The sequence below is a fragment of the Scyliorhinus torazame genome, chromosome 8, assembly GCF_047496885.1.
Source record: "Scyliorhinus torazame isolate Kashiwa2021f chromosome 8, sScyTor2.1, whole genome shotgun sequence".
Lineage (NCBI taxonomy): Eukaryota > Metazoa > Chordata > Chondrichthyes > Carcharhiniformes > Scyliorhinidae > Scyliorhinus > Scyliorhinus torazame.
The window spans coordinates 27004673-27019109 of NC_092714.1; the positions used below are offsets into that span (position 1 = coordinate 27004673).

At 48.5% G+C, this 14437-nt stretch overlaps 1 protein-coding gene across 2 annotated transcripts in view; it reads left to right on the plus strand.

The window, feature by feature from the left end:
• The window catches only part of LOC140427700 (cell adhesion molecule DSCAM), an 854163-nt gene that overhangs the window by 518218 nt on the left and 321508 nt on the right, over nt 1–14437 (plus strand). For both annotated transcript variants that reach the window (XM_072513215.1, XM_072513216.1), the window contains 3 exons: nt 4738–5016; nt 7120–7239; nt 10154–10327. In XM_072513215.1, coding sequence (XP_072369316.1) covers nt 4738–5016; nt 7120–7239; nt 10154–10327 — 573 coding nt within the window. The remainder of the gene's footprint in view (nt 1–4737; nt 5017–7119; nt 7240–10153; nt 10328–14437) is intronic.

The window sequence follows — 14437 nt, forward strand, 5'->3', positions numbered from 1 at the left end:
CCAGGGTGGCACGGTTGTACTAGTTCTTCAATGTCTTTGTCGATGCCTGACCACCAGACATAGCTTCGCGGAAATATCTTCAGCTTTGTCTGCTCCGGGTGGGCGTTGTGTAACTCTCGAAGGAGAGGCCCCTGACCTGAGGTGGGACGACCACCCGTGATCCCCACAGAATCGCGGCGCCGTCACATCTCAACTCGTCTTGACAAGTGAAGTAGGGCCCCAGCTGTTCAGGCTTCTCATATCACCAGTCAGCCTGTATCATTCGTTTATCCTTCGAAAGAACAGGGGGCGGGATTCTCCACTCCCACGCCAAAGTGGCCACGCCGTCGTGAACGCCGTCGAGGTTCACGACGGCGCGGAACGGCCCCGGTCCCGACCGATTCAGGCCCTGACAATGGGCCAGTATCGGGGCCGCGTCATCTACCCGCGCCAGGCCTTGTCTCCCGTGTAAAAGCGGCGCCGCATAGATGACGCGGCCGGCGCCGCATAACGGACATCATCCGCGCATGCGCGGGTTGGCCGGCGCCAACCCGTGCATGCGTGGTTGCCGTCCTCTCTAAGTCCGCCCCGCAAGAAGATGGTGGACGGATCTTGTGGGGCCGCGGAAGGAAGGAGGTCCTCCTTCAGAGAGGAGGGCCCGACGATCGGTGCGTACCGATCGCGGGCCACCCCACATTTGAGGTACCCCCGGTGCAGGATCCCCCCCCTCGTCCCCCCACAGGCCGCCCCCCCAGTGTTCACGCAACGCCCACGACTGCAGCGACCAGGTGTGGACGACGCCGGGGGGGAACCCGCCGTTTTGGCCTGGCCGCTCGGCCCATCCGGGCCTCAGAATAGCGGGGGTGCCGGAGAATCGCCATTTTGGGTGTCTCCGGCGATTCTCCGGCCTGCGGCCCGCGAAACTCGACCGGGCCGTTCCCGCCGCTTGGGAGAATCGCGGGAGGGTGTAGGACCGGCGTCCCCGGAAATTTTGGCAGCCCAGGCGATTCTCCCAACCGGCGTGGGAGTGGAGAATCGCGCCCAGGGTCTCTCGTGTGATTGGCCCCAAACTGGTCATGTGGTCCATGGAGCCCGCCCCCTTAAAGGGGTCTTGCTACCACACCCACCTACTGGCATCTTACCACAGTGAATAGTATCTTGAACGTATCCCTTCTTTTATTGTGGCGCAGTTGGTAGTGTCCCTGACTCTGGGCCAGAAGGTCCAGGTTTGAGTCCCACCCCAGGACTTGATAGCCAAGGAAGGTGCATTCATAACACGGGGTTGTTATCACCTGCAAATCTTTCCAACACACCCCAGATGGTAAGAGTGGGATAGAGTCCTGGGGCAAAATTCTCCGACCCCCCCCGCCGGATCGGAGAATTGCCGGGGGCCGGCGTGAATCCCGCCCCCGCCGGTTGCCGAAGTCTCCGGCACCGGATATTCGGCGGGGGCGGGAATCGCGCCGCGCCGGTTGGCGGGCCCCCCCGCTCGATTCTCCGGCCCGGATGGGTCGCAGTCTCTCCGCTAAAATGCCTGTCCCGCCGGCGTATATTAAACCACCTACCTTACCGGCGGGAGAAGGCGGCGCGGGCGGGCTCCGGGGTCCTGGGGGAGGGCGCGGGGCGATCTGGCCCCGGGGGGTGCCCTCACGGTGGCCTGGCCTGCGATCGGGGCCCACCGATCCACGGGCGGGCCTGTGCCGTGGGGGCACTCTTTCCCTTCCACCTCCGCCACGGTCTCCACCATGGCGGAGGCGGAAGAGACTCCCTCCACTGTGCATGCGTGGGAATGCTGTCAGCGGCCGCTGATGTTCCCGCGCATGCGCCGCCCGGAGATGTCATTTCCGCGCCAGCTGGCGGGGCACCAAAGGCCTTTTCCGCCAGCTGGCGGGGCGGAAATTCGTCCGCCGCCGACCTAGCCCCTCAATGTTGGGGATCGGCCCCCAAAGATGCGGAGCATTCCGCACCTTTGGGGAGGCGCGATGCCCGTCTGATTTGCGCTGTTTTGGGCGCCAGTCGGCGGACATCGCGCCGTTTCCGGAGAATTTCGCCCCTGGGTCAGCGTGTGATTGGAAAAACATATTGGATTCTCCAATATTGCTATTCATAGCTCCAGGCTAAAAGATACAAATGTGCGTGTTTCCTCAGCAACTCTGACTCCCTGAGTGATCTACAATACACCAGCACCACTTTAATTAATCATCAATGTCCACATTTTTAACAAGCACATGCTATTTTTGAACCCACCACTACAGAGTGCAATTGCTTAGCTCTCTTCTGTTAATTCGGTTAATAATCTAGAACATTTCACTTCAAAATCTCCTTTCCACAGAAAATAAGCCCAGCTTCCTTAAACTTTACTCATGATTCAGAATGCCAGGTGTTTTTGTTGCTCTAGTCTGTTTCTTCTTGTGTGTAGAAATGCACTTTCGTTATCATGGATAAAGGAGGTTTAAAGTCGTTTGAAATTGGACTGAACACATGGCGTGGATATCGTTTTGGGGTCATGGGGGTGCTTACTGTTCGCCTCTCTGGGAAAAAAGCCTATTCCAAAGCAACCGACTTTAAACAAGGCCGCCCCTCCATAACCCGCTCCGAGTGAACTAAACAAGGACTTCAGCCCCTCAGTGGGAGGGGGTTTCGCCCTCGAGGGCTGTCAGCCAATCCGATTTCAGCTCTTGCAGTCCCAGCAGCGCCAGAGGAAAGTAGTGGATACCGCTTGAACTACAAGGGGGTCCCGGGATGTAGAGGACATGGCCACCAGAGAGAATTAGGTCATGGATTTTCGACGGGGATGGTTTGGGGAGTCTTGGGAGAAGGAGGGGGGGGTGATGTGGGGATGGGTTGGAGGCCAGACGAGGAGGCACAAAAAGGTGGTGACATCTTGGGGGAGGAAATGCCCCCAATTCACAAAGGGCACCCCCTGAACATACCGTCCTGCGTTTTCACCAATATTGTTTAAAAAGTGGCCTTCTGCACTCACCTGCCCACCCATGCCAACTGCTTTATGGTGTGGGCAGCGTAATATTCAGGTCAACTGCTTTGTTAACAAGTTCAGTAGTCCATTAATTATTTTTTCAAACTGGTGAGCAGGCTGCTGATTTGGCCGCCCGCATGCTGTAAAATGGGGGCCAGGCCATGGGTGGGCGGGTAGACCTTCAGCTGGTCATATATCATAGGCGGGATTCTCCGATCTCCCAGCCGCCTGTTTCTCAGCGGCAGGAGGCAGCACGCCATTTACTGGTGGCGGGAATTGCTATTGCAGCCGCTGTCAATGGGATTTCCCATTGAAGCCACCCCACGCGGCCCGGAAACCCACAGGCGGGGTCCGCGCTGCCAGTGGGACCAGAGAATCACGCCGCCAGCGCACGGCCGGAAAATTCCGGCCCATATTTTACATCCTCTCTCTCCCTCCCTGCTCCACAGCCCTCCACCACTGCAAACACGACTGGCCCATGTTTGCAAGCAAAGTACTAAACCTATTATGGGGTTCTCACAATCATCTAAAGATTATAAACACTGAAAAAAGGTGCGAAGTTGTAAATTAAGAGCAAGATTTCCTTATTGGAAGCAGTTTTCTTTTGGAGTGTTCTGCCTATTTGAATCAGCACCCTACGAAAGACTTTCACAAACTCTTTTTAAGCGAGCTAGCTAAGTATTTGCTATATGCAGAGGCAAATCAAAATAATTAAACCCTGTTTGGAATAGAAGCTGTTGAGATTCTGGATAAATTCAAAGCAAGGTCACCGTTCAATAATGTCAGCTCGACTTTAGTTGTAGTGCTGTTACGTCTGTGTCAGAATGATAAAAATCTCAGCTGACCCTCCTGTGTAGCACTGAGGGAGTGCTGAATTGACTGTTTCTCTGATCATTCCAGCTTCTCCCATTTAAGCATCATACCAGGGTTTAAGTCCATAAGGAAGTGTTGAAGTCTTTGAGTGCCAGGTTCTTCAGACAAGGGATTAGCATAAAATCATGATCAGAATGCTTTTGAAATGGTCAGTTTAGGCATGGAATTTCTCTGGTGATTGTTTGCAATCTTGCTGTTGTTTTTGACCTGGAGATCTGCTTCTGAGAGTATACTGGTATTCTCATTAAGACTGGTTACTTCCACCTCCATAACCACACTGACTCTGCCCCTTCCTCAACTCAACTGCTGTTCAAACCCTCATTTACACCTTTGCTACCTTGAGCCCTGACTATTCCAAGACACTCTTGATCGAGCGGCCTCCCATCTTTCACACTATATATACGAACTCACCCAAATGTCTGCTGCCGATATCCTAACTTCAACCATTCCCATTCACCCATCATATTCTAAAAAAAAAACCTATCTAGCAGAGCATCCTACTGCCTCACGTGGACCATAGTTCGGATACAATCCAGAACACGGGGGCCACAAATTCCTCCAAAGTTGCTCCAGCATTGACACTATAACTTCACCAAAAGTACAAAAAGTGGTCCCCGCCATGTTTCTTTTGAAGTTGGAGGTGTGCATTTTATCCCTGATATTGATGGTTGCCTCCTCACTAATATCCCGGACTTCTTTGGGAACACGACACATTCAAGGACAAACCAGGGTCCTATTACTCTGCAGTCAGTAGTTGCGAAGCAAGTTTTGTGTGCCTTTGGATTGCTCACGTAATCCCATTGGCTGTTCCGTTGAATTTGAGGATACGTAGCTGCCTTCAGAAAGCAAGCTTGGTATTCTTGGGCACATTTACTTGGGCAATGCATTAACTAATTTCTCTCTGTCAGTCCCGCCTTTTATTCAGCCATTTGAATTCCCAAGATTCTCCATCGGACAGAGAGTGTTTATCCCCTGCGTGGTCATCTCTGGCGACCTGCCTATCAGAATAACTTGGCAGAAGGATGGCCGTTCAATTCCTGTGAGCCTGGGTGTGACCATTGACAAAATCGACTTCACCAGCTCCCTGAGGATTTCCAACCTCTCGCTGATGCACAATGGGAACTATACATGTATCGCCAGCAATGACGCAGCAGCAGTGGAGCACCAGAGCCAATTGATTGTCAGAGGTAATGTGCAATACTTAAACTCTGCCTCAGGGGGTGCCAACTGGGGGTCGCTGACAGTAACCGTGCTGTTATCCTGAGGAGCAGGATGATTGTGTTGGCAATCTAACTGCAGGGTTTGCTAAAGGACAAGTGTTGTGAGATTATCCCCAACAAGCCTGCTCCAGCCTTGTGCAAAGATGGGATTAAATTTATGGAACACGGATATAACCCCCAGCTTCTCCGATCTGTCACATAACTGAAGACCCTCATTCCTGGAACCATTCTTGTGAATCTTTTCTGCACCCTCTCCAAAGCCTTCACATCCTTCCGCAAGTGTGGTGCCCAGAATTGGGCACAATGGGCAGGATCTCTGGGCCCCATCAAGGTTGGGACTGAAGGCAAACAGGGCTCAAAGCCGCCCCAGTGAAAATCCCAACAAGTGACTGCCTCCCCCCACACACACGCTCCCTCGGAGGCATGTTTGCGATCTGGAAACTACCCCAGTTCCTATTTCCTGCTGTCAATGTGAAAATGTAGCCCAGTACTCCCGTTGAGTAATTAAGAAAGGTGCATCAAAGCTTTCTTGCTTTTACACTCTATCCCTCTATTTACAGTTATAGTCATAGATGCTTACTGCATGTACACAGGCCCTTCGGCCCAGCTTGTCCATGCCGCCCAGTTTCTATCACTGAGCTAGTCCCACTTTCCCGCAATTGGCCCATATCCCTCTATACTTATACACTCTATATTTATAAAGAGGATTCCTGCACGCCTGATTAACTGCTTTCTCAACTTGCCCTGCCAACTTCAATAATTTCATCTGCCACATGTCCGCCCACACCACCAACCTGTCCATGTCCACTTGATGCCTATCCTCTTCACAGGTCACAGTAATTCCAAATATTGTGTCATCTACAAATTCTGAAATTTTGCCTGATGCACCCAAGTCCAAGTCATTAATAAATATGAAGAAAAGTAATGGCTCTAACGCCAGCCCATAGGGTGCTCCTCTATACACCTTCCTCCAGTCTGAGAAAGCCACCCTTTACCACTACCCTTCCTTTCCTGGCACTCAGCCTCATTCATATCCAGGCTGCCACAGGCCCTTCTTTTTGATGGGCTTCAACTGTGCTGGCAAGTGAGTTAAGTGGCACTTTATTAAGTACCTTTTTGAAGTCCATGTATATCACATCAACAACTTTACCCTATCAACCCTCCTTATCCTTGACATATTTAACTGAAAATCAGTTTGACTCAGGATTCGTCATCATCAGTGAAGAAAACTCATAGCCGCTGTCTCTGCTGTCTGATGCTGTGATGTCATCTTGGGTTTCCCAAGGCAACGTAGAACCAGCTGACTTCAGTCTTTCCAAAACGCGGGGGACTTGTTCTGAATTGCCTTCTGATGCTTCCTGTCAGGTGGTGACAGTCCAGAGAAGGTTCACTGGGTTGACCCCAGTTTTGGAGGGATTATCCCATGAGGAGAGATTGAGTAGGTTGGGCCTGTACTCATTGGAGTTTAGAAGAATGAGAGGCGACCTTATTGAGACATATAGGATTCTCAGGGGGCTTGACAGGGTCGATGCTGGGAGATTGTTTTCCCCCTAATGTGAGAATCAGAGGGCATAATCTCAGAGTAAGGAGTCGCCCATGAGGAGGAATTCCTTCTCTCAGAGAGTAGTGGATCTGTGGAATTCTTTACCGCAGAGAGCAGTAGAGGCTGGGTCGTTAAGTATGTTCAAGGCTGAGATCGAAAGATTTTTAATCAGTAAGGGAATAAAGGGTTATGGGGATAAGGCGGAAAAGTGGAGTTGAGGATTATCACATCAGATCAGTCATGACCTCATTGAATGGCGGAGCAGACTCGATGGGTCGAATGGCCTACTTTTGCTGCTACGTCTTATGGTCTTTAGTCAATGTGTAGCCACTTGGATGAAGCAGCTGTGGGACACCGCCGGTGTGCAAGGAAGTGTGCCCAGCATGAGAAAGCATCCCAGAACAAAGAGACACAACTGAGGGGTACACAATTTAATTTAGCGGCAGAGAGTTACTGGAGTCAGGAATTTCCATTTGGGGCATTTAAACCTGATTTTGACTGCTAAATATCATGTGTGCTTCTTTCAGTTCCTCCCCGATTTGTAGTGCAGCCCACTGACCAGGATGGGATTTATGGAAAATCTGTCATACTGAACTGTTCTGCAGAGGGTTACCCCGTTCCGACCATTGTATGGAAATACTCCAAAGGTATTGTTTCAAACTCGGCCTCAAAGCTAATTGTCCAGATGTTCTAAAATGCTGTCTGTGAAAATGTTAATTCATGGGATCACATTTAACAGTAAAATACTGAAGGTGGGGATTGGTGGGTGTACGTTGCCTTTGAGCTGGATTTGCATTCATCCCAGACTAATGGAATGGAAATCATCTCGATTTGGTTCCCAGGCGAAGCAAGTTTGGGCCATCTCAAATAATAAAGGCAGAAAATGCAGGGTGTGCTCAGCAGGGCAGGCAGCATACACAGAGAAAGAGGAGCAGAGTTAACGTTTCAGGTCAATGACTCAATCTTGGCCCTAGCGGGGAAGGCCCACAGCATCAACATGGCCCTATTTGACACTAAATTATTTGGAAAGGCCACCGCATGATTGCTGAGGGAAACAGACCAGTCACACACTGCAGTAAGTTGTGGCAGCGGAATGTCATTTGGACAGAGTGGAGGGAGCTTTATTCTGCCTCTGGTTTAGCTTATCCTTATCTTGGGAAGTGCTAGATGCTGACTTGAGGGGTGGGGGGAGATTTTCGAGTCCCTCCCACTCGGGGGATCTTCCATTCCTGCTGATATCAATGGGAAATTGAATGAATCGTCGCATTCACAGCGGGAAATCCCACCATGGCAGCATCGTAAAGTTTCGGTAAGGGTTTAATCAGTATTCATCATGGATACTCGGATGGAGAGTGAAGGTAAAAGCCTTGGGATCATTTAAGGAATAGCAGTATTCTGTGATGGTTTTCTAGCTGAATGAGGTTATGTGGGCTGAATCACTTGACTGATCCATAGGTATCTTTAGACTGCAATTTAGTGTGAACCATTTAACATTCAAAATGGACATGTAGAAAGCCAGGCATATGTCCTAAGTATGCAAATTCAATCTGATAAATGTGGAAGATCACTCCGATACTATTAGGGACCATTCATTTTTGAAGATGAAATTCTGTCATTCAGCGATTAACCAACATAACTATACAGCAAAGGGGGCTGGTTTAGCTCAGTAGGCGGGACAGTTGATTTGTGATGCAGAGCGAAGCCAACAGCATGGGTTCGATCCCCGTACCAGCTGAGCTGAGGTTCCCGCCTTCTCAACCTTGCCCCTCGCCTGAGGTGTGGTGACCCTCAGGTTAAATCACCACCAGTCAGCTCTCTCCCTCAAAGGGGAAAACAGCCTATGGTCATCTGTGGCTGTGGTGACTTTACTGCAACAAAGATTTCATGATTTTTGTTTTTAAAAAAAAGCTTTATTGTCTACAAAGGGAGAAATTAAACAAAGTAAGCACTGTAGACTTAACACAATAGCTTGCAGATGCTTACACGATAAACTCATTTCTACTTTCTTGTTCCGCCAGCAAGAGTTTCCTTGTCTTATGAAATCTTTAAGGTTTGTTCCTTTTTCCTGGGATGGATGCAAAGGGTATAGCCACCATTCTCTGGAATTCATCCTGGCTTCACTTCAGTGTTCCAGCTATTTGCCACGATACAAGAGTTCATGGGGACCTTCCATTAGCTTTTGGCTAACCGACTCTTCAATTTCTTTATAACCTCACAACTCTGGGTCCCCTGGCATGGGCCTTCTTGAAACTCTGCACAGTGGTTTAAAACATCACAAAACACTCCCTGGTTTGCAGGAACCCACTTCTTTGGTTTAAAACTGCAACCGAACAGATTATCTCCAGAGGTCCAACTAATCTCACGAAGCACTACCCATCTCCATGGCAATGTAACACACATGGCCTGTTTCCAGGTAGAAATGCAAATTTAATACATTTCACTTCCCGAGCTTTCCTTAATTCTGGGAAATCACATGAATAACTTACCCATTACTGGAATAACTGCAGACACCATGGGCGGGATTCTCTGTTCCTGCGGCTAAGTGCCGGCTCTTACGGAGAATACACGGGAGGTCTACACGTAAAAAATCGACGTGAACCCCTCACCCATTCCAGGACTGGTGAGGGGTTAGCACCGGCGCCGATAAAACTCCCGCCTCCCGGGCCGAAAACAGCCGGAGAATGGCCGGGTCGTGGGCTGCGCATGCACACGGGTGATGACCTGCAGGTCGTGCCATGCAACATTGTGCAGGCCGTGCGCAGTCCCGAACCACAAACTGCGACCCCCACAGCCCACCCCCTGGCCATCCCCTCCCCCCACCACCCCCCCAGCCCTCACGGAAGCCGCCCTGGTCGGCGACACGGATCCCTGCCAAGTGTGGCAGCGCTGGACACAGTCCTTCTCCGAGGACACGAGTCCCGTGCTGTCGGGAACACGGCCCAACGGGGGTGGGCTGGCCGATGAGGCGCCAACAGCATTGTGACTGTGCGCGTCAGGCGTCGTGATGATGCCGGTTGGGAGGGGGCGGAGACTCGCAACCCGGCGGCAATCCTGCGCCGGCCCCGTTTCCGGCGCCGGAATCGATTCTCTACCCGATCGCTGATTACGGTAGCGCCGCTGGGCAATGCAGAATCCACCCCTTGTCTCCAGTTCTTTAACTAAGTAAGCCCGGCTGCTATTAATGATCTTACCTTTCTAAATGTTAATTTCCTAAGTAAATATGGTCACACCTTTTTAGGTTTGTTTGAATTGTATGAGTGGCATTTACTTCAGGGTTGCTTTTACCAGTTTCTCATCCAGTGACCTCCATTTTCTAAAGTTAAATCTTTAATTCCTGAAACTAAAAGTTATAACTAAAACATATGAAAGAGATATTCACAATAAGTGATTAAGTTTATTTTAACACACTTTCAATTTATTTCTCTTTGCCCTCTCTGATGAGATTTTCAAAAGGGAGTTGCCAAATCCGTAATGTTTATTGGGAGATTCAGGTTGTTGAGCAGAGTAACCGCAGGACATGTGAAAGGACTAACTTCTGCTTCTGCGCCACTCTCTGTATAGGTGCCGGGGTCCCACAGTTCCAGCCAATCGCACTGAATGGCCGTATCCAACTACTGGTGAATGGGTCTCTCTTAATTAAACATGTCTTGGAAGAAGACAGCGGATACTACCTCTGCCAGGTCAGCAACGATGTGGGAGCCGATGTCAGCAAGTCCATGTACCTGACGGTCAAAAGTAAGCAACCATTTACTGCCTAAAGTGTTACGGTGAAGCTGAGTGATGGCACAATGCTGGAATCTCTCTCCAGAAATAGTGCTGGATGTGAGAGAGAAGGAGGAAAGATCTGACTCTGTCCTCAAGTGACTGATTACCAGCCAGCACGATGGCGAAAGACACAGAGGTTCCACACTTTCCAGTTCCACTTGTGCCAGGAGGTACATACTAAGAGCATTTCCCAATAAAGGGAAGATACAAATTAGAAACCGCCATTTGGTAGTACAGAACCGATGCTTGAAAACCTCAAAACAAAATGTCTAATGTTATATGTGATTCCGCGATTGGGCAGCACTTGCAGAACAATCTTGAGCGTACTCACAACTACACTAACAACTAATTTAATATGAGCAGTCATGCTTATAACACCGCGTATTTATGCTCGTTGGAAGCCACATGGATCGGAAGCCACATGGACCTGGTCTGTGCAAACAAAAGGAATATGTTCAAGACGTGCACCTTTCTTTGAATTACCCAGGAGCTTGAGAAGCCTTTAGTTCCCCTTTATCCATGGTCTCAGACAATCTGAGTCACCTTGCTAACCAATCAACACCTTTTTCTCCTATAGCATTAATTGTGATGATAATTTGAAATTTGGCATTCTTGTGTGTGTCCTGCTAAGTGCAAGACAAAAAGCTTCAGCAACATGTCTCTCTTTTCAGGAATATTCACGGTAATTAGAAGACACATCACATGGTTCTGACATATTTATTTCCTAGCAGTCTGTTACAGAGTGGTGTTTCCCAACATTTAGGTGAAAAAAGTGCATCCTATTGTTACAGTAAATAACAGAGGTTACATGACAGCTTGTTTATAATAGCTTGTACAAAAGAATTAAATGAGTTCATGTGAAAACAGCAAATAGAAACACGCCATACAGGCAATCTATAAGCAGCTGAACAGCACACTCAAAAAGGCCCCAGGTTTGATCCATAACCTGTGCTAATATCATCTAAGGGCAGGGCTGAAGCATTATACCTGCTCATTGTATATTACAAAATGAAAAACTAAGGTTTCTAACCACCCAAACGCACAACTGGAGGTTTTAGAGTGAGTGAGGAGTGAGTGAAAAGTAAAAAAAAACACATTTCACAGTACGTTGCCAAGTATAACAAAATTCAGCAGGAGCTTGGGAATGTGGATTGGGAGCAGCTCTTTAAGGGTAAATCCACATTTGAAATGTGGGAGTCTTTAAAGGAAAGGTTGAGCAGAGTGTAGGACAGACATGTCCCTGTGAAAATGAGGGATAGAAATGGCAAGATTAGGGAACCATGGATGACGGGTGGTGAGTCTAGCTAAGATGAAAAAGGAAGCATACATAAGATCTAGGCGACTTAAATCTGATGAAGCTTTGGAGGAATATTGGGAAAGTAGGACTAATCTCAAACGCGCAATAAAGAGGGCTAAAAGGGGTCATGAAATATCTTTGGCTAACAGGGTTAAGGAAAATCCCAAAGCCTTTTGTTCGTATATAAGGAGCAAGAGGGTAACTAGAGAAAGGATTGGCCCACTCAAAGACAAAAGAGGGAATTTATACGTGGAGTAAGGGGGAATTTATACGTGGAGTCAGAGGAAATGGGTGAGGTTCTTAATGAGTACTTTGCATCGGTATTCACCAAGGAGAGGGACATGACGCATGTCGAGGCTAAGGATGGATGTTTAAATACTCTAGGTCAAGTCGGCATAAGGAAGGGGGAAATGTTGGGTATTCTAAAAGGCATTAAGGTGGACAAGTCCCCAGGTCCGGATGGGATCTATCCCAGGTTACTGAGGGAAGCGAGGGAAGAAATAGCTGGGGCCTTAACAAGCAAAAAGTGCAGAGGATACTGGAAGTCTGCAGAGGGATTTGGATAGGCTAAGTGAATGGGCTAGGGTCTGGCAGATGGAATACAATGTTGACAAATGTGAGGTTATCCATTTTGGTAGGAATAACAGCAAAAGGGATTATTATTTAAATGATAAAATATTAAAACATGCTGCTGTGCAGAGAGACCTGGGTGTGCTAGTGCATGAGTCGCAAAAAGTTGGTTTACAGGTGCAACAGGTGATTAAGAAGGCAAATGGAATTTTGTCCTTCATTGCTAGAGGGATGGAGTTTAAGACTAGGAAGGCTATGCTGCAATTGTATAAGGTGTTAGTGAGGCCACACCTGGAGTATTGTGTTCAGTTTTGGTCTCCTTACTTGAGAAAGGATGTACTGGCACTGGAGGGTGTGCAGAGGAGATTCACTAGGTTAATCCCAGAGCTGAAGGGGTTGGATTACAAAGAGAGGTTGAGTAGACTGGGACTGTACTCGTTGGAATTTAGAAGGATGAGGGGGGATCTTATAGAAACATATAAGATTATGAAGGGAATAGATAGGATAGATGCGGGCAGGTGGTTTCCGCTATATAAAGATAGATAGTTTTTTGAAGAATAAAGGGACTAAGGGTTATGGTGTTCGGACCGGAAAGTGGACCTGAGTCCACAAAAGATCAGCCATGATCTCATTGAATGGTGGAGCAGGCTCGAGGGGCCAGATGGCCTACTCCTGCTCCTAGTTCTTATGTTCTTATGTTATATCTTTGTAGCATCCTTGAGCACGGGTGAGGTCCCGGAGGACTGGAGAATTGCTAAAGTTGTCCCTTTGTTTAAGAAGGGTAGCAGGGATAATCCAGGGAATTATAGACCTGTGAGCTTGACGTCGGTGGTAGGCAAACTGTTGGAGAAGATACTGAGGGATAGGATCTATCACATTTGGAAGAAAATAGACTTATCAGTGATAGGCAGCATGGTTTTGTGCAGGGAAGGTCATGTCTTACAAAGCCAATAGAATTCTTTGAGAAAGTGACATTGTTAATTGATGAGGGAAGGGCTGTAGATGTCATATACATGGACTTCAGTAAGGTGTTTGATAAAGTTTCCCATGACAGGTTGATGGAAAAAGTGAAGTTGTATGGGGTTCAGGGTGTACTAGCTCGATGGATAAAGAACTGGCTGGGCAACAGGAGCAGAGAGTAGTGGTGGAAGGGAGTGTCTCAAAATGGAGAAAGGTGACGCGGTGTTCCACAGGGATCCGTGCTCGGACCACTGTTGTTTGTGATATACATAAATGATCTGGACGAAGGTATAGGTGGTCTGATTAGCAAGTTTGCAGATGATACTAAGATTGGTGGAGTTGCAGATAGCGAGGAGAACTGTCAGAGAATACAGCAAAATATAAATAGATTGGAGAGTTGGGCAGAGAAATGGCAGATGGAGTTCAATCCAGGCAAATGTAAGGTGATACATTTTGGAAGATCCAATTCAAGAGCGGACTATACGGTCAATGAAAGAGTCCTGGGGAAAATTGATGTACAGAGAGATCTGGGAGTTCAGGTCCATTGTACCCTGAAGGTGGCAACGCAGGTCGATAGAGTGGTCAAGAAGACATACAACATGCTTGCCTTCATCGGACGGGATATTGAGTAACAAGAGTCGGCGGGTCATGTTACAGTTGTATAGGACTTTGGTTAGGCCACATTTGGAATGCTGCATGCAGTTCTGGTCGCCACATTACCAGAAGGATGTGGATGCTTTCGAGAGGGTGCAGATGAGGTTCACCAGGATGTTGCCTGGTATGGAGGGTGCTAGCTATGAAGAAAGGTTGAGTAGATTAGGATTGTTTTCGTTGGAAAGACAAAGGTTGAGGGGGGACCTGATTGAGGTCTACAAAATTATGAGAGGCATGGACAGGGTGGATAGCAACAAGCTTTTTCCAAGAGTGGGGGTGTCAATTACAAGGGGGGTCACGATTTCATGGTGAGAGGGGGAAAGTTTAAGGGAGATGTGCGTGGAAAGTTTTTTACGCAGAGGGTGGTGGGTGACTGGAACGCTTTGCTAGCGGAGGTGGTAGAGGCGGGCACGATAGCATCATTTAAGATGCATCTAGACAGATATATGAACGGGCGGGGAACAGAGGGATGTAGATCCTTGGAAAATAGGCGACAGGTTTAGATAAAGGATCTGGATCGGCGCAGGCTGGGAGGGCCGAAGGGCCTGTTCCTGTGCTGTAATTTTCTTTGTTCTTGTTCTTTATTGCTGTTATATTCT